At 43.6% G+C, this 27,062-nt stretch overlaps 1 protein-coding gene across 3 annotated transcripts in view; it reads right to left on the bottom strand.

Annotated features, from left to right (window-relative positions):
* Positions 1 to 27,062, bottom strand: part of ALKBH8 (alkB homolog 8, tRNA methyltransferase) — a 373,549-nt gene that overhangs the window by 215,198 nt on the left and 131,289 nt on the right. For all 3 annotated transcript variants that reach the window (XM_069202338.1, XM_069202337.1, XM_069202340.1), the window contains one exon: positions 24,986 to 25,056. In XM_069202338.1, the coding sequence (XP_069058439.1) occupies positions 24,986 to 25,056 (71 nt within the window). The remainder of the gene's footprint in view (positions 1 to 24,985; positions 25,057 to 27,062) is intronic.

Genomic DNA, 27,062 nt, shown 5'->3' with positions numbered 1-27,062 from the left:
GGGTGACCTATGCTGAGTGTGGGCCAAGGTGATCTGTGGCAAAATGAGAGAAACTTTTCATCAAAATAGTTCTGAATGATTTGTACAGATTCATCCCCTTTTTTCAGGATTAGTGGACTCGATAAAACGAAGCACTGGATTAATTAAGATTACAGAAAAAATGCTTTGTATTGTTGGTTGCACCAGCTTTCCTGGCATTATAGTATTGGGTTCTGGCTTGGACACTGGCCCAACTGCAGGAGGATCTCAAAGACTTCACAGCTTCTTTGTTAGACTAAATATGCGAATTCCAAAACGGTCGGATGATGGCTTTTAATTGGGATTTAAGCCACAGTCAAAGGAGGATTTGAGAATACCACATTTTAGATGGCTGAGATTTGATTTGTACTAGTAACTCTTAGTACAGCGAGATATTCATCGAGACCCACCAAGGTACTTATTCAGAATCGCCCTTAGATTTTTCATTTCTTTTATTCAGTCTGCATTTTTCAGTAAAATACTGATCAGTTTTAAAGGAGGTAACCCCTTTCATTTAAACAGCCACTACGGTTCCATTTTCACTTAGGTAATCTGATATCATGTTTGTTACTAGCTACATTTGTAAGGACATCAACGTATGATTTTGGTAGCACTCAAAGTAGCACGGACGTTTGACAGGTGTGTGCCTTCAGTAAGAATCCACCCCACTGTGGTTGATAAAGTCACTGCATTTCTCATTTTTTTTTCTTCTTCGTTCATGCAGTAAAAACTACGGATCAATTGTCATTCAGGCTCTCTCTTTTCATTTAAACAGTGCAGTTCTATTTTCACTGAAGTAATAGCCTGACATAATGAAGTTTCAGTTTCATTAAAGCTCTTCAGGGGACCTAAATCTTGTCAGGTGGTGTTAACATTGAATGCTGAGGGGCATTTCAAAGGGTAAAATAGCCAAGTAACTAGTCCAGCAACTGAGCAACCCTTAGTTCAGATCACTAGCCCTGGCTGCCACAGGTTTCAGTGCCATCAACAGAATGTGGCGGTACTCAGATACACACACTCTACAGCATTTTGGGAGAGGCAGTCCGTGCATTTTCCCATCTTTTTTCAATCTTCATTTCAGCAATAAAACCCTTATCATTTTGAACGTGATATCGACGAGCTCACACGTGTCAATTCCACTGGGTGTCAAACTGATGGTCAGACAGAAAGTCTGAAAAGGGGTATAACCTCACATTTGTACACAGAGTGAAATTCTTGTAGTGCTCCTCTCTGCTGCTATCTGACTGTGTGAGGGGGTCTGGCGCACGCAGTATCCAAACCATCATACCGTGCCTCTCTCTGCGTTACGCAAGTGATGCTGCAGTTTTGCGACCATTATACATGCTGCTTCTGTAAATGTCTTCCTGGTAGTATTGCTGGCACCATACGGTACCACGCACAAGCAATTCTGCAGCTGCCAAGCTATGTCTGCCAGCTGCTGCGAGTAGCACAGCAGGTGCCGCGCTGTGTCTGCACGCGTGGTGCATGTAATACAGCTGTCGAGAGCGTGTTTTTTATGCTCCGGGTGGCAGTGATGCTGCTTACTGTCTGTACACCTTGTGGTGATACTTCTGATGCTGTCACACCTATGAGTCAGTACTGGCGATATGACAGTGTTTATATGCTTGCAGCAAAGCAAGTGATGGTGTTACAGTCACAGTATCTATGAACCTGTTCATCGATGGACTGACATGGTATATGTTTGAGTACGCTGATTAAAGAATGAGATCGGACAGTAAACATGTAATTTCCTAATTGAACTATCTCCGTGTGTCTCAAATGAAATAGTGTCAAGGACTTTCCAACCAGATCTCCGGCGTTTGCATAACGAGCTGTGATAATAGCATAACATAAGATCTTCCATTTGAACCATTTTATTAAATATGCAATAAGAAAGACCAAAACATTCTCTAGCAACATCTATGATATTGCAGCATGAAACAGGAAAGTCAAAGTGCACTAAAGTCTATTTACTTTTCCCCTTGACAGCGGCAGAGAGCTATTTGCATTCAAGCAAGCCAGGCCTAAAAATCACGAGGTGTCTGTGTCTCAGCAAGAAACGCGGGTGTTTACATCAACAGTACAAATAATGGCAGATGTTGAAATGATGATAGTGACTGCCAATCTCAACTCATATTACTGCAGTGTGCTCACACTATTACATTTGACCGCGATAAAAGGTAGTCGAATTCGCATGGGAAGCCTTGCGAGAAAAGCTAAGTTAACATGGGGCACGTTTTTTATCTGTATTTTTATGACACGGCAGCTTCATTCAAGGGCTCCCAGATTAAATTCAGCACAGTTCCTAAAATAGATTTGTACAAGCAAAGCTAGTGACGTCAATGCCGGAGACGGAATTAGCCTCCTTTACTGAACTCGAACGCGCGTTTTGGGGCTGAACGAGCTGGAGATAAAGACTGCCTCGCGCCCTGTAATTCCGCACGCGCGCGGCGGATCGGGCTCGGCGCTTCAGCCTGCACAGTTTCACACACGGGGTCCTAAAAATAGCGGCGGCGAAATAAATGACTATTGCTGGTAGGGAGCCTGATGCAATCAAATATAAAAACACATCGTCTTGGTTTAAAACACACGCGTAGGCGCGCGTCGTTTCCCCGTGGCCTTTCAGTGAACATAGTATTTGGTTACTGCTTATTTCTGCTTGGGGTGCCTGCAGATGGCGGCTTCTTGGCTAGGGCTTCACGTGCGTCAAAAGCACTGAGATGGTGTCTGGGCCCAGCTTGCGTCGCTATATATAAAACACTGAACGCACGCGCACACACGTTGTACATCATTTAATTGGAGTACAACTCCAGCCTCCATCAACGCGGCTTTGCGTGTTTCAATTAAAGACTGCAACGTTTTTTTTTCTTGCTCCAAAACACAAGTAACGAGTTCATATTAGAACCTAAGTAACATATCTTGTTTTTAAGTTCCTGTGATCGACCCAAAACACCATACACTATGCTGGGTTGAACTGGCCATATCTACTAGAGCCATTATCAGCCTGGTGAAAACTGCAGGGAACCATTAACAAATCGTCTACTCTCTGTTGTATCCAAAAGAAAGGAAAAACGGAGAAGGAATAATCCTGAACACAAAGTTTATTTCCTCATCAACACCAACGTCCTCACAGCTCCAAGTACAGCAACTGACTACGGGAGCCGATGAAGTCATCAGAACTCCACACACCCAGCCTTCCATAAAGGTACACTGCCCACACCAAACCACTAATTACAAAAGCATATTTTAAAACACAACACTCTCTCTAGCAGCACTAGTTAGCCCGGCGATCTTATCATCACAGAGGACACTGATTTCATATTGGAACTGTTTTTTTGAGGTTTCATTTAGACATTGGCGTTAAGAAGCAACACCATTTACAATACAAGCCCAATTACTATTTACACCGTATTCAGGGCTTCGAGCAGTGCGGCACATGCACTTATACGCATGAACGTCATTCAGAGGTCGGCGCATGGCAGTGGCTTGCCCCTTGCTACCCCTGGCACTGCCATTGCGACCCCTGGCCTTAGTGGTGGCAAATTCAGTGTGAGGAACACAGTGCCAGCTCGTCCTTACTGACGTTAGTTGGGGTTCCACTGTCTGTTTTCTGTCAATGTTTCATTACACTAACAGTGAATAATAACATGTTATTCACTGTTAGTGTAATAATATATTATTCAGTGTTAGTGTAATAAAAATGGAATACAATTAGCTTAAATATGCCCTACCATGGCAGGTGACGTGAGTAAAAATGATTTTAAATGTACATTGTGTGTGTTTGTGGGTGATAGTGTGTTTATGTGAGAATTTTATGTGTTTACGTGAGAATTTGTGTATATGTAAGTGTGAATTTGTGTGTAAGTGTGTGCGTGAAAGTGGAGGTCTAAGGGCATGTGATGTCACTTTCGCTACCCGGGCATTTCGGTGAATTGACGTCCATGCTAATACGGCCAGAATAATGAGCCCCAAATGGACACACCACTCCAGCAAGAGTCCAGAAAATTGAGCCAATAGCTAGATGAACGTGTTGGACCTCTAATGTGACTATGATGAAAGAGAAGTAAAACAATCAGGAGATAAATTATAAATAAACACTGGGAATATTCAGATGGCGACTAAGTACATTTTGTTTTTAACACGAGGCGGTAGCTTTGGCCTTGAGAAAACTGGTGCAATGGTTCTATTTTTTAGGGTCGAGCCCAGTGCTTCAAATGGGTAACAATAGCTGCAGGGACTCACTAAATTGAGCCGTGGACTAAGGGTGCAGTTGGGGGCGGAGCTGGGGCTAAGAGAAAAACATTTATTAACAAAATTAGGTCTTTCTCAGTGCACAATTGTGCATGATGTTACAGAGATATCTCTGCCATCTGTATTATTTTTTCATGTGCAAAGGGATATATTTAGCAATATCTTTCAAATGTGAGCAGATTGCTTCTTCACTTACGGCACATAAACCACATTTGACTTTTCACTTAATCACAATAATGGATGCAATGTGGAGTCCGAGAAAGGAACTGGACTATGACGTTGTGATTCCATTCTTGTTGACACACAGAAAGTACACAGGCCCCATCTACTTAACATTTGTATTTATTCAGCTAGTGTGAAAGTGCCATTCGTAATCCTTCTAAATTCAGTAATAGCACTTATTCACCTAACGTGGTATTAGTCAGTTTAAAAGTTACAAAATAATGAAGTACATTGATATAACACATTTGAAGAACAAAAACAGAAGTTGTGGAACTCAAAGTGGTGGCTAAAAAATAAGGATGGATGATTTATTTAATCACCCTATGTTGCAGCAAGCCACTCAACTTCATGGCAATATTGATATTGAAAAACCCGATAATGTCTCCTAAATATTTACCATGGATATAAGTAATTATTGTTTCATCTTTCCTTCATTTCAGCTTATATACTTATGGGGGAAAAAGAGCATTGTAATGAACTTCGGAGCCCAAGCTATTTCTTCATTAAAGTTGACCCCCCTCAGAAATGATGCACTTGTACCTAATTAACTTTTAGTCAAAAACTGCAGTTTTCCCCATCTCCTTTTTCCTCATTCTTCCTTCTGCTCTCACCTTTTCTTATCAGTCTCTTTTCTCCACCTTTCTTTAATTATGTCTGTTAGACCCGACAGCCTTATGGTGGTCATCCCCCAACTTTTTGTCTGCCTCCCTCCACTTTTCAGACACTGTTTTTGCTGATTTTAGGACTCTGTGCACTTTACCACCGCTAACCAGTGCTAAAGTGCATATGCTCTCTCCCTTAAACTTGGTAACATTGGTTCATCCCCAATTGGCATATTTGGTTACTTATAAGTCCCCAGTAAAGTGCACTACATGTGCCCAGGGCCTGTAAATAAAATTCTACTAGTGGGCCTGCAGCACTGATTGTGCCACCCACCCAAGTAGCCCCTTCACTGTCACTTCGACTTGGCATTTAAAAGTACTTGCCAAGCCTTAAACACCTCTTTTTCTACATATAAGTCACCCCTAAAGGGAACCCTTGGTAACCCATAGGGCAGGGAGCAATGTAGGTAAAAGGCAGGACATGTACCTATGTGTTTTATATGTCCTGGTAGTGAAAAAACCCTAAATTCGCTTTTTTACTATTGTGAGGCCTGCTCCTTTCATAGACTAGCATTAGGATTGCACTCATCTACTTTTTGAGTGGTAGATTCTGATCTGAAAGGGGTAACCAGGCCATATTAAGTATGGCCAGAATGGTAATAGAAAATCCTGCTTATTGGTGAGGTTGGATTTTTTATTACTATTTTAGAAATTCCACTTTTAGAAAATGAGCATTTCTCTGCACTTAAAAACCATCTATGCCTTGCAGCCTGTCCCCAGTCAACTTCTGGGCTGGGCTGGTTGACAGCCCCCTTGTGCATTTCACCCAGACAACCACAAACACAAGACACCCACTCACACCTGGACTCATCTGCATATCGAATGGGTTCTCCTGGCCAGACTCTTACATTACAAAGGCCAGTGGCCCGCCCTCACACAATGGACTGCCAGACCCCAACGGGACCCTGGCAGACAGGATTGCACTGAAAGGGGAATTTGTGCACTTCAAAACCACTCTTTGAAGTCTGCCCCCTTTCAAAGGCATTTTTTGGGTATATAAACTGGGTCTCTGACCCCACCAACTCAGACACTTCTGGATCTACACCTGCATCCTGTCAAGAGGAACTGCCAGGCTGCCCAAAGGACTCATCTGGACTGCTTTGCTGTGAAGGACAGCTGCCCCACTGTTGCCCTGCTGGCCTCTGACTTTGCTGAGAAGGACTCTGCCTTCCCCAAAAGTGCTCTCCAAGGGCTTGGAACCCTGTCTTGCGACCGAGGAATAGCCGCACAGCCAATTGGAATGACGCAGCCTGACTTCCAGAGTGGAAACTCAACGTAGCACCGGCCTTGCGATGGAAAATGTGACACATTGCCTACCGGATCGACGCAGCACCTGTGCCTTCTTCCCGCATGTCAAGGATTTTTCTCCCATCATCCCTGGGTGTCCAAGTATCCCCGCATCGCAGTGAGGAACCAAGACTGTGTGCCGAAAAACAACGCAAGCCCCTTGTAGAGTGGAGAGAAACATCGCATTGCCTGTGTTGGACCAGAAAATCCGACGCACACCTTACTTTTTCACATCTTCCACGCATCTCCTCCTCTGCATGTTGTTATTTTTGATGCATACCAGGTACTGTGTGTAACAAAGAGACAACTGTTTATTTCAAAGGACTAAGGGGGTCATTCCGAACCCGGCGGGCGGCGCTCGCCGCCCACCTGGCGGGAACCGCCATATGGCCGCTCCGCGGTCGAAAGACCGCTGGGGCCATTCTGACTTTCCCGCTGGGCCGGTGGGCGCTAGCCAATATAGCGCCCGCCGGCCCAGCGGGAAAGAGGTCTGCAACACTGAAGCCGGCTCCGAATGGAGCCGGCGGTGTTGCAGGTGTGCGACGGGTGCAGTTGCACCCGTCGCGCTTTTCACTGTCTGCTAAGCAAACAGTGAAAAGCTTCATGGGGCCCTGTTAGGGGGCCCCTGCACTGCCCATGCCAGTGGCATGGGCAGTGCAGGGGCCTCCAGGGGCCCCTAGACACCCGTTCCCGCCATCCTGTTCCTGGCGGTAAAAACCGCCAGAAACAGGCTGGCGGGAAGGGGGTCAGAATCCCCATGGCGGATTTGGGCAACCGGAAGAAATCCGGCGGGAAACCGCCGGACCCGGTTTTGTGACCGCGGCTTTACCGCCGTGGTCAGAATAGCCCAGGAAGCACCGCCAGCCTGTTGGCGGTGCTTCCGTCGTCCCCGGCACGTCGGAATGAGGGCCTAAGACTTTCAAATCTTGCATAAGTGATATTTCAACTTGTGCTTATTGGATCTTTGTTGTTCTGACCGTATTTTATTCAGATAAATATTATCTATTTTTTAAAACTGTGTGGTGTATTTTTGTGGTGTTTTCACTGTGTTAAGGTATGACTTATTGCACAAATTCTTTACACATTGCCTTCTAAGTTAAGCCTGACTGCTCAGTGCCAAGCTATCAAAGGTTGAGCACAGGATAATTTGAATTGTGTGTGACTTACCCTGACTAGGATTGTGGTCCCTACTTGGACAAATGTGTATACCTCTACCAACTAGAGACCCATTTCTAACAGGTCTCTTTGGCTTCCGGTCTGAATCCTTTCTTTCCTTGATATTGCATTCGTCTTCACTCCTCATTCTTTCATCTATCACTCTCTCATCTTTGTATCTCCTCTTTCTCACATATTTTATTAGTACCTTCCTTGCACCCTTATGCTGTTCTCATCCCTATTCTTCCTACTTCCTGTTTGTCTCTCTTCTCCTGTCTATCTCCATTTCCTTTCAAATAGTCTAAAGGTGCACATGCAAAACTCAGGGTTAAACAGCTCAGCCAGAAGGACAGTCATTCATTGTTACTGTCACTTAGACTGACGTTCATACTGGACAGATAGCAGAAAGATTTATCTGCCAGAAAACCCAATGCCAACAGTATCTGCCCTGTCACAGGGGTCAAACACATAGTACATGCATTTCAGGGCACTGGCTTCCAACCTTTTATTGCAGAAAATCCTTAAACTAAACTCTAATGTTCCCACAACCAAACCACTGACACTGAAAAGCATGAATGTGACTCACCAGGGGAACAAGTTTGTCTCATGTATACAATTCAAATTAACGGGCAATAAACAAGTGGTGTTGGAAGTGGGGCTGCAGTGTTCTCAATCCCCCCTCTCACCTGTTTCTTTCTCCTTTCATGTTCTCTCCCTTTCTGACAGGGCACTGAGGGGAAACTAAATGCAGCTTAAATATCTGTGATGTAAAAATGTGTCCGTGCAGAACTCGCAAGTTTTTTTCACACTGACTTCTGATTTCTAAACTCCATTGTAGCCTCAAAGCACTGAGCTCTGCTAAAAAAAAAAAGAAGAAAAAAAAACCCTTTACACAACTTGCATTCTTTTGTACCTGGGATAGGCAGCAGGCCCTACATCGCACACCTACAATGTGATTAACTACACAGGGTCAATGGACTCTGCACTATGAATCACCATGTGATGAAAGCTGCAGCCCTGATAAAGCAAATGAGCTGCTGATGAATATTCATCAACGATTCAGCTTAGAACAACACTGACACATGGCCGTAGAGTAGCGTGCTCAAGCACTCATACAACTGATCCTGCCGTAATGTTCCTGAGTACCAGTACACTCCCTGAAGAAGGAAAAGCTCTGGTACCCAACAGGAGTAAATTGAAAAGTGCCGGTACCGGTGAGTACCAGCTCATTTAAAGCACTGGACGAGCCTGCGAGTGCATGTAGTAGCACATGTGTCTCGCTTGCGAGGCTCTGTTGTGTACAGTAAAAGACTTCAGCCTGCCTGTTGCTCACCATTTGTTGGTTTGCGTGGCACTCTTCTTTACAGCCTCATAATTCGTCACTGCAGGCCTGGCATTTCTGTTCCTCTCTGTAGAGCAGGGACCAAGCACTGATTGATTCAACTTAATCAGTGCCCGCCGCTGCTCCTGACGTGATCGAGGTACTGCTTTGTTCTTTTAAACATCTACTGTCCTGCAAACAGAAGGCTTGTGACTGACAAAAACGTGCCCAGCAGAACAAACAAATCTGCGAAGTTTTATTTTTTATAGCTGACTTTCTTTTATTTTGCTTCTCAACTTCTACTCATGTTTTCTTTTGCTTTTGCTCGTTGGAGCTTTTCTCAAAAGATGACAATTAAATTGTTTGAAATATTGCAAAGCAACATTGTTTCTTTATTAAATTTACTTAAAAAAATTATGCTTTAACAAATAATCATTTAGTACAGTCCAATCCACCCACTCCAATCCGCCCCCTCCAATCCATCCCAACTCACACCAATCCACCCCACTACAATCCACGTACGGCAATCCATTCCACTACAACTCACCCACTATAATCCTCCAAACCCACCCCAATCTAATCTGCCCCACTTCAATTCACCTACTCTAATCCAAAACAATCTGTACCACTCCGAAACAATCTGCCCCACTTCAATCTAAAACAATCTTCCCCACTCCAATCCAAAACAATATGTCCCACTCCAATCCAAAAATATATGCCCCAGCCCCATCTACCCCACTTTAATTCATAACAAACTGCCCCACTCCAATCGAAAACAGTCTGCCCCAATGCAAAACAATGTGCCACACTGCAATCTGCCCCACTGCAATCCAAAGCAATCTGCCCCACTGCAATCCAAAGCAACCTGCCCCACTTCAATCCACCTCACTCCAATATGTCCCATCGGTCTACCTCACTCCAATCTGCCCCACTTTAATCCAAAACAATCTGCTCCACTCCAAACCACTCACTCCCATCTGCCTCACCTCAATCCAAAAAGATCTGTCCCCACTCAAAGATGCATCACTCCAATATGCCCCACTCCAATCTAAAACAATCTGCTACACTTCCGTCTGCTCCAGTCAAATCCCCCAAAAAAATTCCCACTCAAATCTGCCCCACTTCAATCCAAAATAATATGCCCCACTTCAATCCAATTCACCTCACCCCAATCCAATCAATCCCATTCCATCCCAATCCACTCCGCTCCACTCCATCCCAATTCTTTCACTCCCATCCCATCAACCCACACCAACCCAATCCACCCCAAATAGAATTCAATCCACCCCACTCCAATCCACCCGAATACAATCTGTCCCACTCCAATCCAAAACAATCTTCCCCACTCCAGTCTGGCCCACTCCAATCCAAAACAATCTGGCCCACTCCAGTCCGGCCCACTGCAATCTGCCTCATTCCAATCCAAAACAATCTGTTCCTGTCAAATCTGCACCACTCTAATCTAAAACAATCTGCCCTACTCCAGTTTGCCCCACTTCAGTCCAAAACAACCGACCCCATTCCAATCCATTTCCATCTGCCCCACTCTAACCTGCAAAACTCCAAACCCAAACAACCCACTCCAGTCCAAAACAATCTGCTGCACTCCAATCCCATCCAATTTTCCTCACCTCACCCCAATCCAATCCATCCCAATTCGCCCCACTACAATCCCGTCCTCCCCTTTCCAATCCAATCAACACCAATCCAGCCCAGTCCAATCTACCCCATACTAATTTAATACATCTCACCCCAATCCAATCCATGCAGTCCAATTAAACCCACTCGTCTGATCCACCCCACACCAATTCAACCCACCCCACTTCAATCCAACCCACCCCACCCCAATCCAATCCACCCTACTCCAATCGGGTCCACCACTACCCAATCCACCTCATTCCAGTCCACCCACACCACCCCAGTCCATCCCACTCCAATTTAATTTATGTTAATCCACCCAGTGCAGTCCATATTAATCCACCCTACTTCAGTCCAGCCCACCGTACCTCAAACCACCTTAATCTACCCCACTTCAATCCAGTCCACCCGCAATCAATCCACCCCACATGATCCACTCCACCCCAAACCAAATATTCTACCCAACTCCAAACAAATCCAATCCACCCCACTCCAATCACCGCAATTCACTCTACCCCATCACACCCTACCCTACTCCAATCCAATCCACCCCAACCCAATCCAATCCACTTCACCCAAATCCAATCCATCTCACCCCTATTCAATTTACCCCAATCCAATCCACCCCACTCAATCCAATCCACCTCACTCCAATCCACTACACCCCAGTCCGATAAACCCCACTCCAATACATCCCACGTCAATCCAATCCACCTCACCTCAATGCAATTCAACTGATTCCAATCCAGCCCAACCCACTCTAACTCACCCAAATCCAATCCACACCATCCCAATTCAACCCCTCTAGTCCAACACACTCCACCCCACTCACCACAATCCACTCCAATACACCCCCCAATCTCGACCATCCCATCCCAACCTAGTCCACCCCACCCCTATCCAATCCACCACACTCAATCCAATCCACCCCACTCAATGTAATCCATTTCCCTCTAATCCAGTTTACCCCATCCCAATCCGATACACCCCAATCTCATCCATCTCACTCCAGTCCACCCCACTCACTCCAATCCAATCCACCTCACCTCAATGCAATTCACCCCAGTTCAGGGCACTCCACCCCACCCCGATCCAGCTCAATCCACCCCAATCCAATCCACCCCCTCCAGTGAACCCCACTCCAACCCATTTCAATCCATCCACACCACTCCAATCCACCCCACTTCACTACAATAACCCCACTCTACCCCAATCCACCCCACCCCACCCCATCCCAGTTCATTCCACCATGCTCCAGTCCAATCCATCCAGCCTACCCCACTCCAATCCAATCCACTTCACTCCAATCCACCCCACTCCAATCCACTCCACCCTAATCCAGTCCACCCCCCCCATCCCAGTTCGGTCCACCCCAATCCATACACAATACTGCACTCCAATCCACCCCACATCAATGCAATCTACACCACTCCAATTCAATCAAATCCACCCCAATCCATCCAACTGCAGCTCACCAGACCACAATCCAATCCACCCTCCACATACCAATCCACCCCACTCCAATCCACCCACTTACTCAAATCCACCACATTCAATCCAACACACCCACTCTATCCCAATCCAATCCACCCCACCCTAGTTCAGTCCCCTCACTCCAATCCATCCAGCCCGCCCCACTCTAATCCATCCAGCTCACCCACTCCAATCCACCCCACTCCAATCCAATTAACCCCACTCTAATCCTAGCCTCCCCACTCTAATCCAGTGAATCCAATCCAATAAACCCCACTACACTCCATTCTAATCCAACCCACTTCACCCACCCCGACTCCAATCCAAACCACTCCACCCAATCCATCCCACCACAACCTAGCACTCCAATCCAAACCACCCACCCCAATCCAATTCACCCCACTTCAATCCATCCCAACCCCATCCACCTCACCGCATTTCAATCCACCCCACACCAATCCACCCCACTCAACCCAAATCCAACCCACCTCACTCCCTTAATCCACTCCAACCCACTCCACCATGCGACACTCTCTGCCACTGAACTCTACTCAACTCTATAACACTCTTCATCTCATACTCCACTCTATGTCATTCCAAAAAATCCACTCTACACCCTCACTCCACTCTGATGCTCCACGCCACTACCTTTTAGCCATGGCGAACCGAGGCCACGCTGGTGTACAACAGGACAAAAACACATTGGCAAAGCCAATAGCTCTTTAATAGACGAGACCTACTGGCTTTGCCAGTGCTTGTTTAAAATTGTAATCATATGACACATACATAAAATGTAGAAAAAATAAAATATGCTGCTGCCTAAAGGCAGTGATGACGTGCTTGCAATAACAAATAAAAAATTGCATGTGATTTTAACAGTATGGGTCTTTTCCAATTGAGCAGGAGTACTTAGGACAGGTTTAGAAATCCATTTTAGTTTTGATGCACATGGCACGAATATATGATTTGTACTGGCACAAAGAAAAATTCTTATTGGCTTTGAATTACTGTAACCATAACATATAGTTTTTAAAAACACAAGGACGACTTAAAAATGCTAATGGATGGAAAGTATACATACAATACTGTCAAATGACAGCTCAGGTCCAACAGATCTGGTATTGAAGAGTACATACATTTTTTTAGGGGGTGCGCACAGGTTAAATCCTGTCACTCACAATGCAAGAAAGCCAAAGATTGAAAAGGGTTGACGCAAAGTCCCTTTATGTATTTATACAAGCATTTATATTTTATTATGATTTTTTTAATTACATGAGTTTAGGAAGATTTAAAAAGGAGACACACAAATGAGAAAGAGACAACTAGCACAACAGGACAGACTTTACGAATAAGACGGAGAGGATGATAAAATATATCGGCTTAGTTGGTTATTTGTTTAGCATGATTGTATGGCCGGAGAGTTTGATGCGGAGTCAAAAAAGCAGATAGTAGAGGGAACAAAATAAAAACAGAGATCAAGAGTGACGCTATTTTCAGAAAAAGAGGGTCTTGATCGTAAATATGATTTAGAAAAGGAGAGTGTCCCATTAGGTAGAAACAGGTGCAGATGAACTGACAGGCTGATCACAGAGAGCAGCTAGGGCTGCAGGGTCAAATCTTGTCTTTGAGAAATTGAGGTGGGCGACCAAACTGGGAGCGGTGCACAACATACACTGCTGGAGGATGGTGCTAGCTGAAACAGAGTGCCACTGGAGCTCCAAGCAAAGGGGTTGAAGGATCAAGCACCTGGCACCCAACATCACTAAAGGTGATGCGTTCAGTACCATCTTAAGGCAAATGCATAGGTTTTTAGGTAAACTTATATACAATGTGATTCAGTATTGTGGTCTACATCCCATCAACACTACGGATAAATGGGGGCCGAGGGATAAGGCTCAGGCAAGTTTCACTCCAAGACATTAAGATTACATTTCCTATTCGTATCTTATGCACAAAAATGCTAAAAAATATTGTAATAGGGCAGCATTTAATCAAACTATTTCAACCATGACACTGGATCTGCATGATGAACACCAACCACATTTCTGAAACAATTCTCTCTTCCATCTATACGAATTTGCTTTATGATGCAGCATTTTTACGTAAGTTTTACTCTGCAAGCTTGAGTTGAAGCTCTCTTCCAGGCTTAAAAAGGGATATGGCATAACTCAAAAGTAAAGGTACTACCTTGCTACACTGCAAGGTTCCACGAGGATACTTAGTTTACATTCATGGACTTTCATGTAACTAACTGGTGGATTCTGAGTGCTGTAATTTTGGTGCAATTTAATCGAACCGATTCAACTAATGAACCAGAAAACTATGATTTGTTAAAAGAAACCCCAAGATTGCCGAGGAAAATGTTTTTGCCAAATGATTCTGCACCACAAGATAAGAGTTTCTGGGTGCACCTAAGAACCAGCCAGTCATGCAGACTGTGGTTCCAGGGAAGAAATTATCCACTGTGTTACAGTGACATTTAAGACAATTTGCAATCCTGCTCAGGAAAGGTTTGTGTACTCCCTCAGATCTAGCCTCCATGCTCAAGCAGCATATTTGTATGAGGTGCTGCTGGATGGTATATAGGCTGGCTGACTGTCCTATAGTATTTTGAAAGTTGCTTTGCTGCGGAACATCAATGTATCATCATCTGCTTTGTTCATAGAGGGATGATAACAAATTGACGAAATGCTGCTCCATCTTCTCAATAAACTTGCTTCCATTGGAAAAGTCCTTATGAGGACTTGATATATTTTTGTCCAGGTGAAATCTAAAGGAGAACTGGGAAACCAAATAGGTCTGGCTTTTTGTTAACAAAGGTGCTTAGTAGTAATTGGACCACTTTGTGTTTAATGCTCCCTGAAAGTCCTAGAAAGAAAATGCCATGAGGAAGCAACATCTTGGGCAACACAATGGAAATTGTGAGCAGGGCACGTTTCTCATCAGGATGCATTAGAAGGGTACAGCTGTACTCTGAAAGAAGAGTTTTATGAAAAGAGGCCACAAGATGACGTTCACATTGTAAACAGCATTTATAGCAAACACAGCAAATATCATATGGTAAGGTCTATATTTTCGTTTAATCTTGAAGACAGTTATGTGAACAAAAAGCCATAAAACCAATAACCTGCCATAATAAGAGCAAAGTAAAAAAATTAGTTAGGGTGGTTAGTGAACAGCACAGTGTGTGTATAGGAAGCTAATGCATCCAAGCAGAATATCCTTCTGTTAAACCTGTCAGCCTTGGCACTTGGCATTCCCCCCTAAATTCTTGCCTGCTTGCCTCATTTTTTTGCTGTATCTTATTGTTGACCTTAGGACTCTGAGCACTTTACCACTGCATGCGCTTCTCCCCTAAACATGGTAATATTGGTTTATACATAATTGGCATATTTATATTACTTGTACGTCCCTTGTTAAGTGGTACATTATATACCGTGGGCCTGTGAATGAAATGCTACAAGAGGGCCTGCAGCACTGATGGTGCCACCCACTTAAGTAGCCCTTTAAACATGTCTTAGGCCTGCCCCTGCAGAGCCTGGGTGTGCAGTTCATTGTCACTTCGACTTGGCATTTAAAATCCATTGACAAGCCTTAAGCTCCCCTTTTATTACATATAAATTACCCCTTAGGTAGGACCTAAGTAGCCCAAAGGGCAGTAGAATACAAAGGTAAAAGTTAGGACATGTACTTGTAAGTTTTACATGTCCTGGTAGTGAAAACTCCCAAAGTCGTTTTTACTACTGCGAGGTCTACTCCTCTGATAAGCCAGCATCAGATATTCCTTAATACACTTCTAAGCTGCTGCAATTTCCATTCAGAAAGGAGTAACTGCATCATATGTCATATAATTGGAATGGTAATGATAAATCTTCTTTACTGGTAAAGTTGGATTTAACATTACTATTTTAGAAATGGCAATTTTAGAAAGTGGGCCTTTCTCTGCTCTTACTGCTCTGTGTGCCTTGCAGCCTTTCTCCAATACATGTCTGGGGTGGGTGACTGCTAAACGTTGTGCATTCCCTCTAGACAGTCACCAACACAAGAAAGTTAGGTGTAACTGAGTATTCATCTGCGTTCTGATGGCTCTTCCTGGGAAGGAAGGGAGAAGGGGGAGCTGACACCCCTGAATATGGAGTGTCAGTCCCACACAAAGTGCAGATTATCCCTACTGATAATCTGGAGCCAGGGCTAGGAAGAAAGGACCTCTGTGTACTTCAAAGTCCCTTATTTGAAGTTACCCCCACATCAAAGGCACAACTGGGAGTAACTCTCTCTCTTACAAATACACATTGCCTCTTAAAATAAGCCTGACTGCTCTGTGCCAAGCTATCAGAGGATGAGCACAGGTTAATTTAGGATGTGTACCTGACTTACCGTGACTAGGCTTGTGGTCCCTACTTGGACAGGGTGCATATCTCTGTCACCTAGAGACCCATTTTCTAACACCTTCATCAACAAAAAAGCCTCAAATTAAAATGTTATGCCTGCAAAAAAAAGTAAAGCAAAATAAACTTGAACTCAATTACAGGCTAGATATCATGTCACACCGCAGGCTCCGACTAACTGATGCTCATCACCAGAACTTAATAGGATCACAAATAGTAAAGTATAACTGTAGGAAGTTGGCTCTGTATATACATCTCAAAGTGAGAGAGAGTGTGCACAGAGTCCAAGGGTTCCCCATAGAGGCTGATCGTGGCAAAATTAGATAATACTAATGCTCTATTTTGTGGTAGTGTGGTTGAGCAGTAGGTTTATCAGACAGTAGTGTTAAGCATTTGTTGCACACACACAGGCAATAAATGAGAACACACACTCAAAGACAACTCTAGGCCAACAGGTTTTTATATAAAAAAATATTATTTTCTTAATTTATTTTAGAACCACAAGATTCAGAATTTAGGTAAGTACATAAATTGTAAGGTACTTCACACAGGTAAGTATAGAACTTTGATTTAAAACAGTAGTACACACAGTTTTGGTTAAAATGGCAATAAGCTATTTTAAAAGTGGACACTGCAAAAATCAACAGTTCCTGGGGGAGGTAAGTATTGGTTAGTTTCTCAGGTAAGTAAAGCACTTACAAGTTCAGTCTCCTGGGTATAGGCAGCCCACCGTTGGGGGTTCAGGGCAACACCAAACCCTCAGCACCAGCAACACAGGGCCGGTCACGTGCAGAGGTCAAAGGAGGGCCCAAATAACATAGGCACCTACAGAGAACAGGGTTGTTCCGGTTCCAGTCTGCTAGCAGGTAAGTATCTGCGTCCTCTGGGAGCAGACCAGGGGGGTTTGTAGAGCACTGGGGGGGGGGGTGGGGGGGACAAGCACACAAAACACACCCTCAACGGCACAGGGGTGGCCGGGTGCAGTATGCAAAGTAGGTGTCGGGTTTGTCGTAGAAAACAATGGAGGGACCCGGGGGTCACTCTGGCAATGCAGGCAGGGCACAGGGGGGCTTCTTGGGCCAGCCATCGACTGGGGTAGGATGAGGGCCGCCTGCTGGTCACTCCTGCACTGGTGGGAAGTTCCTCTCCGTCCTGAGGGTTGCGGGTGCAGTGCTTGGTCCAGGTGTTGGGGTCCTTTGCTACCAGGAAGTCAGGGTCAGGGGGAGACTCTGGATCCTCTCTGCAGGCGTTGCTGTGGTGGCCCAGGGAGGTCGACTAAGGGTGTCCACAACGGAGTCGCGTGGGAGTCCTCTCTGCGGTGTTGGTTGTCCTGAACTCGAGCCGGGGGCATCGGGTGCAGAGTGTGAAGACTCACACTTCTGGTGGGAAGTTAGAGTCTCTTTAAAGTTGCTTTCTTTTCTGTTGTTTTTGGACAGAGCTGCTATCTTTGGGAGGTTCTTGGTCCTTTAGGTGCAGGTCAGTTCTCTAGTTCTCTGAGTCTTTGGAGGTCGCTGGTCCTGCTCGATGCGTCGCTGTGCAGGTTCTTTGAGTCAGGAGAAAGGCCAGTAGGGCTGGGGCCAAGTCAGTTAACGTCTCCGCCGTCTCTGCGGGGCTTTCAGTTCAGCAGTCCTTCTTCTTTCTTCAGGTTGCAGGAATCTGATTTCCTGGGTTCAGAGTCGCCCCTAAATACTCAATTTAGGGGTGTGTTTAGGTCTGGGGAGCAGTCCTGGAGGGTGGCTACACCCTCTTTGTGCCTCCTTCCTGAGGGGAGGGGGGCACATCCCTATTCCTATTGGGGGAATCCTCCAAAAGAAGATGGAGGATTTTTAAAGGCAGGGGTCACCTCAGCTCAGGACACCTTAGGGGCTGTCCTAACTGGTGGGTGAGGCCCCCTTGTTTTTCTCATTATCTCCTCCGGACTTGCCACCAAAAGTGGGGGCTGTGTCCGGGGGGCGGGCATCTCTACTAGCTGGAGTGCCCCAGGGCATTGTAACATGAAGCCAGAGCCTTTGAGGCTCACTGCTAGGTGTTACAGTTCCTCCAGGGGGGGAGGTGTGAAGCACCTAAACCCAGTGCAGGCTTTGTTTCTGGCCTCAGAGAGCACAAAGGCGCTCACCCCATAGGGTCAGAAACTCGTCTCAGTGGCAGGCTGGCACAGACCAGTGAGTCCTGCACTGAAGGATTGGGTAAAATACAGGGGGCATCTCTAAGATGCCCTTTGTGTGCATTTCTTAAAGTAAATAAATCCAGCACTGGCATCAGTGGGGGTTTATTATTCTGAGAAGTTTGATACCAAAATTCTCAGTGTTCAGTGTAGCCAATATGGAACTGTGGAGTTCGTTTTGACAAACTCCCAGAACATATACTTAATATGGCCACACTGTACTTACAATGTCTAAGAATAGACTTAGACACTGTAGGGGCATATTGCTCATGCAGCTATGCCCTCACCTGTGGTATAGTGCACCCTGCCTTAGGGCTGTAAGTCCTGCTAGAGGGGTGACCTACATATGCCACAGGCAGTGGGTTGTGGGCATGGCACCCTGAGGGGGATGCCATGTCGACTTTGCCTTTGTCTCCCGACCAACACACACAATCTGCAATGGCAGTATGCATGTGTTAGGCGAGGGGTCCCTTAGGGTGGCACAACACATGCTGCAGCCCTTAGGGACCTTCCCTGGTCACAGGGCCCTTGGTACTACTGGTACCTTCTACAAGGGACTTATCTGTGTGCGAGGGGAGTGCCAATTGTGGAAACAATGGTAAATTTTTAGTGAAAGAACACTGGTGCTGGGGCCTGGTTAGCAGGGTCCCAGCACACTTCTTAGTCAAGTCAGCATCAATATCAGGCAAAAAGTGGGGGATAACTGCAACAGGGAGCCATTTTCCTACAATAACCATCCATGAAATACAGTGGCGTTGATGGACAGCCTATGCAAGCAACAACAAATTCTTGGAAGCTAATGGTCAAAGGGGGCTAAATCAAAGCCCACTGCTTCTCTGCACTTCTTCCTTTTCTACATTTTTGAGGAATTGATGACATGCGGATCTCCAAATTGCTAAAGATGTCTGTAGTTAGAATGTAATAAACTGAAGTATCAGTTGGGTTGAGTGATAAGAACCCACCTCAAATAATAACCACAATCCTTGCCAGGGTGAATAACTAAAGTCACTAAATAAACCTGTGTGTAGCCCTCTAGTAACTTGGCACAAAGGAGCCAGACTTAAGGACAACGTAAAGTATTTTTGCAGTGCTCAAACATCAATAAAGTAAAACCACAACACAAGCAATATTCCAAACTAATAAAAAAAAAAGTAGACCAAATTTAATAAATAAAATTACATCAAAATGATAACAAATCCAATAAATAAAAACGGAGATGTGGGTTTTTAAACTTTGGATTAAAGCACCCAAAAGCACAAATCGCCAACAGCCATTATCTGGTCGCACAAGACTAGGTCAAAGTCGAAAGTTCAGGCCGACTGACGTGGGAAGTTGTTCGGATACAGGGACAGGTTTGTCCAGTGGAAAGTTTATTTTCAGACTTAGAAACATTTATGAGAAAAAGTGTTTGTCAATTTGTCATTAGCAGGGCAAGCTGTAAGCTGGATCCGAAAACGGGGCTCGACAACGGCAGGTTGCTGAAGAGCAGGGTCCCGGTCTGGTCACTGCTGAAGGAGAGAACATTCTGAGAGGGTGAGGTCTGTGCTCAGGAAGGCCATGATGCCTATGGGTTGCTGATCCCATTGGTCCCGATGAAGCCCTCTACGTTCAGGCTAGGAAACTGTTCTGGAAAGATACTGATTATCAGAAGATGTGATCCAATAAATCTTGGATAGAATTGGACTTGATAAAGACTGGCGTGATATTCATGATTGTGTTCTCTTGAACTTTACTCACTTGAATTTTGACCTGGTTGACTGTTAAATAGATAACTTTGCTAAATTTTAAAAAAGAAAGAAGAACGAGGGGGGACCTCACATTTTGCTTAGGAAACTGTTCTGGAACCCCTAAGCTGAGACCGACTAGCAATTCTACATTGATGGCTGTGTCTTCGACTGCAATCATGGTCTCAATAAGTTCTCCAGGCAGAAAGTTGACAAAACGTTTCTAAGTTTAAGTTATTGCAGTGTGGGCATGAGGAAAACATTCCGATACCAGCTAACGGCCCAGGACCTTGGGGGCACCACTTGGGAGTTAGACCTCACTCTAGCAGAGGCAAGCAGCATGGGTGAGGGCTGGTACAGTTGGTATTGGTCAGCAGGTCAGTTGCTGGGAAAGGGACTCCTATTGTCCCAGCCAGCTGACCCTTGGAGTCACTTTTGGGGTTCTGGTTTCAAAGCAAGCTTTTCAGTCTTCCTTCAGGTTCATCAGACAGCAGGGCAGCCATCCTTCTGATTCTTCACACATCCAGGATTGTTCTCAGGAGAAGCCTCTGGGGTGCACTTTTATGCCCAGTGCCAGCCTGTGGGTGGAGGCCAAGCCTTTGTCCACCTCCTAAACAGGTTCTTGTCAATTTCTCCACCCCATGCATATTGCTGCCATGCTTACTAAAAAGACAAAGGAGCGGCAGTCCTAGGTGTGAGCTTCATCTGTCAGTGATAAAGTAGGCATCTTTGAAGCTCAGGATGGGGCTGGGTACAGCCCTCAGGTCATCCTGTAAAAGGAAGAGTCCCTCGTCCCACTCCCAAGACCATTTATCCACTGTCTGGGAGCAATACACATCTCACCACAGGGTAGCCACAAGGGATCAGGTGACAGCTGAATACTGGTAGGAACGCCTTTTTACTTTAGGTAGGAAAAAGGCAACTTCTTAAAAGTTTAATGTCCAAAACAGTAATATACAATCTGAATTGGCCATTAAGTTGGATTTTAACTGACTATTAAAATGAGTCACTGAACCATTTTTGTAGCTACTCCCAAACTGAATTTAGCACTTATTAAAGGTAATAATGTAAATCAGTGTTAACCTGTGGGAGAGTCAACCATGGAACAGTAAAAAAAGACTAGATTCCTCACTGCCAGGGCATGTAAAACATAAATCATACATTTCCTGCCTTTTAAATTTCATGCACTCTGCCCTTTGGACATTTAGGACCTACTTTAGGGGTTACTTATTAGTATAAAAAACTGAAGGCTTAGACGTCTCAAAAAGTTTGTTTTGCCAGGTTGGAATGGCAGTTTTAAAACTGCACACCCAGGCTTCAGCAGCAGGCCTGGAGACATGCACATTACTACTGGTTAACAGGAGTAAAGTGTGCAAAGTCCTATGGCCAACAAAAAGCAATGCAGCAAAAGAAGGCAAAAATCTGGGGGAATGCCACGCTAAAGATGGCAATTTGCAACACAGACCTAAAATGATTTTAATAAATTGAGTGAATTGGCTTGGCTTTAAAAAAAAAAAAAAAAAAAAAACAGGAAGGAATACAATTTCTGGTTAATAACAGCACTGTAAGCAACATTAAATTAGGATAATTAGCCGAAATAGGCAACTTTTTTAAAACAATAAATGCATTTCGTGCTACTACAACCACCACAAGGTGTTGCCTAACCTATGCAGAAACCCTAAGGCTTACAGACACAGACACCCTAAGCCTTACTGGCAAAATCACAAGGGTTGCAACCACAAAATGCCATTTAAATCTACTAAACCCATTTTGTGATTTGATAAAATGTTGCAGAACCCCAAAACCGGCTTGGAAAGACATTAACAAATTTCTACTTGTAAGTGGTGGGTTTAGGGAACTCCTTCCAAATAGCCATTTGATATGGTAAATATCAGTGTTTTGTCAAGGTAACCCAGTTGCAAAACAATGAAAAGTTACAGACTGCTGAGCTTTGGCGGTAACACATTCGTACATTCCCTCTGTGAGAATAAAAAAAACGTTTCTAGGGAGAAGGGATAGGTCCATGGGCCCGCTGTCCTCTCTCAAACAAACTTAAAACAAATATTTAAAAAAAGTTTTCTTTTTAAATGCAGTCCCGTTTCCTTTGAGGAAAATGGGCTGCATGGAAAAAGCTTACTTTAGTAAAATGTGAACACAGAAGTGGTGGTCTGCTGACCTCAGCTGGTCATCATTCTAGCGATGGCATCCAATCGCAGTGAGTCATAATTTGTGATGTACCTCATGAATATTGATAAGACAGGTCAGACTGCGATCCACTATGATTTGCAATTTTGTGAACCGACCTTTAGTACATAGGTTGATTTCGAAAATTATTTTCCATTTGCAAAAAGTCGAGCACAATTTGCAATCACTGTTTGCAAATAGATATTCCGTACACCAGGCTCCTAACTCCATCCATGAAATGTGGCAAGTTAGTCTGTGGATCCAGGCGAATAAAAGCAAACCTTCAACGTTTATTGGAAGCATGAACTCATGAGACTGCATCTGGAGGCCATGATGTGCATGCTTTTCTATAATCAGCCATGCTAACAGCTAGTCTGCAACAGCAAAAAGTATGAATGACGATCAGAATTTCTACCTGGTAACAACTTTTAATTCAAATTTTGTACACACAAGTCTATTAGTTTAGGTATCAGCAATCAGTGAGGCATATATAAGATGAATTAGTAACGCAGTGCAATGTCAAATCTAATCTCATTCCATAAATGCCATCCAATAAGAAAGTTTACTGGAAAGAGCCAGTTGCATTTCCTACAACTGTGATTTCTAATTCTGCTTTAATGCAGGGCCGACTGAATGTAACAGAAAAATCCCTGCAGACATTATCTGCTGTGGAATGACTTAGAACGGATCTTGGTAGGAGGATCGGATAAGAGGAAGAGGAGGCAAGAAGACACTTTGCAATCACTTTAGGACATTTTTTACTCTGCAATTTAAGGAGAGACAGCATGGCTGTAGGAAGCACATTTGTCTTTGCTAGGTTTCAAAGTAAACTAGTCAGTAGAACTGTGATGCTAAGATAAGAGAGAATATCTTGGACAAATTCTGCTGTTAGAGTCATTGGATCTAAGGCACTGTCACCTGTGAAATCCGTTTTTGCAGCAACAACTTATTTTTTGGTCAAAAGTTCATTCAGACCCTCTCTCATTAGTCGGCCTATTAAGTCTTGTTTCATAAATACCATCTAATGCTCTACCATTTTAAGTCATATTTGAGGAGTGTAAATCTCTGTCTATATAAGTTTCAAATACTAAATTCATCTCATCATCCAGGTGACTTTAGTTTTTTTTAGCAGGAGTAAATGAGTATGGGAGCTTTCATCTCTTCCTACAACCCATCATCCAACTTTTCCTTACATCTCATCTTTATACAGTTTCTGCCAAGAGTCTTATTAATAAGTGGTATGCGTCAGTGTATCACGCCAGCCAAATCCAACTCAGATTCATGCAGTCTGTCTTGACAGTGAGAAAACAAGGACACTGATATGTACCAATTACTAAGAAAAAGACAAATTTGCAAAATGCTTGATAGCACCGTCATTGCACACAGACTATGAAACAGAATTTGCATATCTACTTCTAAAATAAAGTCCAGGTATGGTTGAAACACTTGTCAGCTAGTAATGATGTCAAAACTGAATGAAGCATTACATTGGACATTTATTTATGGCGATGTAAATATAAATACCAGTTGGAATGGAAAGCTTATCTTAAACAAATCTGAATAGTTGCATAATGTGGTGTTTATTTTTTGTGAAAATTTGTGTAGGTTGTATTTATTTTATTTGAAAATTAGTGTAATTTATGGAAAGAGTGAATACACAGTCTTTGAGATATTTAAGGGAAGTGAGGTGAGATTAGGGTGAGGTAATTACAATATAAATCTTACAGAGTCAAAGTTTTGACAGTTTGTAGATTATAGGTAGTTTTGGTAGGGCTGAAATTGGGCAGTCAAGGTTCCAACATATATCCAATAAAGTACCGTTTTTTCCATAGCCACCCTCTTCAGGACACCAGACTCTCAAGTTCGTGTGCCTCCACCAAGTTAGTGCTGAATGCAGTGCAACAGAAAAGCTCAGCAGAAGGCTGCTGGACTAAAAGGAGACAGAGGTATATCCCGACAGTAGCTCGCTGCCCGTGACTGGCACCAGGCAGTCCACCTCTAACAAAATATGTTCCCTACGTACTAGAACAGGTACACTACAGGGAAAAAAAGATATTACCTTATTACACAATAGTGATACCTAGAATCTCAAACCTCTTCATTTGTAATGATAGTCCTCCTTTTTTTGTTAGAAAAAAGTGCATGTAAAACTTCATGGCATCTGTATTAAAATTAGTATTAAAAAGCAAAAGATTACATTTTCTCTGGTTGCTACAGTAGACCTAAAATCACAACTCAAGCATTCAACATTGGTAAAGACTCAGCTAATTATGGCTTACTTATAATACCTGGAATGGATGAGTAGAAAATCATACTCAAGAAGAGCATCTTACCCTTCACTTCTGTGCTTCTGACTTACAACGCCAGCTTAACATGATGTACTGCTGACGCATAATCTATATATTAAACAGACAACATACTTCATCTAGTTCATCCATGAAGTTCATTCTAGAGACTATTTTCATGACAGAAGACATATTCGTGTGCTCAAGTATTACCTGTGCTCCAAGACTGAGAGATATTAATCCATCTTCAAAAGCTGAGTGGGTATCAATATGAGGAGGTATACCTAAAATACAAATCAAAACCATTGTAATTCTTCTGCTTTGCATTTCGGTGTCATTGAAATGCCCGAGACTACTATGGAACAAAAGCAACTAAGTCTGCAACAACATTTTCAATTCTGAACGCCTACCTGGTCTCTGTTACTGTTCCAATTGTCCGAGTTCCTAATTTACCCGGACAAATCCCGTTACTGGATATTATGTAGAGCTGCTAAACTAATTTTGTTGATATATGATGTAAATTCTGTCCCATATTGTTCTTAGAATCAACGTGCACCTTCAACTTACACTCTTTCGAATAAATGTTATCTCTTTTTGGCCTATTGAATGGTTACAGGAGTTGTGTGTCAAGCACCCTATCCCAAACAGTCAAGACGTGAACTAGAAACATCTTAAATACATATATACATAAATGAAAGAAACGTAAATGGAGAGCAGATAAAAACTTGAGGGGGGGAGGGGGTGTTATATTATTTTACAAAACTTAGCTACAAGGTAGAAAAAGAAAGCAAGCAGCGTCCTTCTCATCTGGAGGAGGCAGTCCATGACTTGGGCAGTGGGATAGAAGTCAGATGCTGTTACAATGTGCTGACAATATGGGGCACCGTAGCATTCCTCACAGCCTAAGGCTACTGGTATTCCTTAAGCTTGAGGACCAGAAGAGAACAGTTTGTATTTTAAAATAAGAGCCTTACATTTTTCTCATCTGGTTTAACAAAGAGAAAAACAGGAATGTTCTTATCAGTTGGATAGTCCAGCAAAACTGCATTTTCTTCAGAATCACCAGGACCACTAACCAAGGCTGTAGGCTTAAATAATTACATTTTCACAAACAGAAACTACTTGACTTTTGATTTCTACTGTGCTCACTCATGTGCCGTACAAACGATCCAAATATGACTTACAGTAGAGCACAAACGTTAATATGTTTAATAACTTGAAATACATCATTGCAACTGATCTCTTAGGTCAACGGTTCTTAACCGTTCGACTTCTGTGGAACCCCACGGAATCATTACTGGAAGGGGGGGACTCCCACTCCAGTCATTATTGGATGCTGGGGTCTACCCAGCTTAAGTAATTTCTAATATTTGAACTTCAAAATAACACACAAAAATAAGTATATACCAAACAAATGATCAGCTATTGAAATGTTTTATTTAATTCACAAATACAGAAGCAAAAACAGTTTAGTTTCATTATGCATATATATTTTATTCATTGCAATGTATTAATCTGAACATTGGCAACACAGTTGCAAACCCCCTGAGTAGGTCTTGCGGACCCCCAGGGGTCCTTGGACCACAGGTTAAGAACCATTGCCTGAGTTGGTGAGCACTTTTTGTTATTCTGGCAATAGTTGCTGCCCTAAAAGAAAGAAACCACTCATGTAAGCTCTAAATAAAAATAAAAAAAAATGCCTATCAGTGTCCTGTGTTTCATGACACCCAGTGACACCACTAGCTTTCTCACAAATCTTATGCCGGACTCACTTCAATTTTATTGGGCATATTGGTTAAATAAAAACCCTACTATGCACACAATTACAAAACAAGCATTTGTAATGCAATGGGGCTCAAGTTTGCTTGAGTTAGTGCTATTGGCCAAATTCCTAACTGGACTTTTCTTGCCACTTAAATGGCAAATGAAAAGTAAAACAGTAGATATAAGCGAGCCGATTCAAAGCACCATGGCCGCCAAGGAGAGACACAAAAGGAAAAAGAAGTTTGTTCGCAGTCAAACGTATCAGCAGTCGTGCAACTATCCATGTAAAAGGGGCAGTCTGCCAGGCGTAACAAAACCGCCCCAAGGAGGGACAAACAGAAAGCATCTGCCAATTATAAAGGATTTTTGAAAGGCAAGCACAGGAACAAGTGAAAGTGATGGGTGTGAGGTGGGCATGGTTAAAAGCCCACAATCCTAACAACAGGTCAAAGCGCTTGCGCGCTCGACCTAAAAAGGATAAGAAACCAATCATCATACAAAAAAGACTGTTGCATTAGTATTTTCA

This window comes from Pleurodeles waltl, chromosome 8 (assembly GCF_031143425.1).
Source record: "Pleurodeles waltl isolate 20211129_DDA chromosome 8, aPleWal1.hap1.20221129, whole genome shotgun sequence".
Classification (NCBI taxonomy): domain Eukaryota; kingdom Metazoa; phylum Chordata; class Amphibia; order Caudata; family Salamandridae; genus Pleurodeles; species Pleurodeles waltl.
The sequence above is the reverse complement of the archived record's forward strand: the minus strand, read 5'-3'. Positions and strand labels throughout refer to the sequence as shown.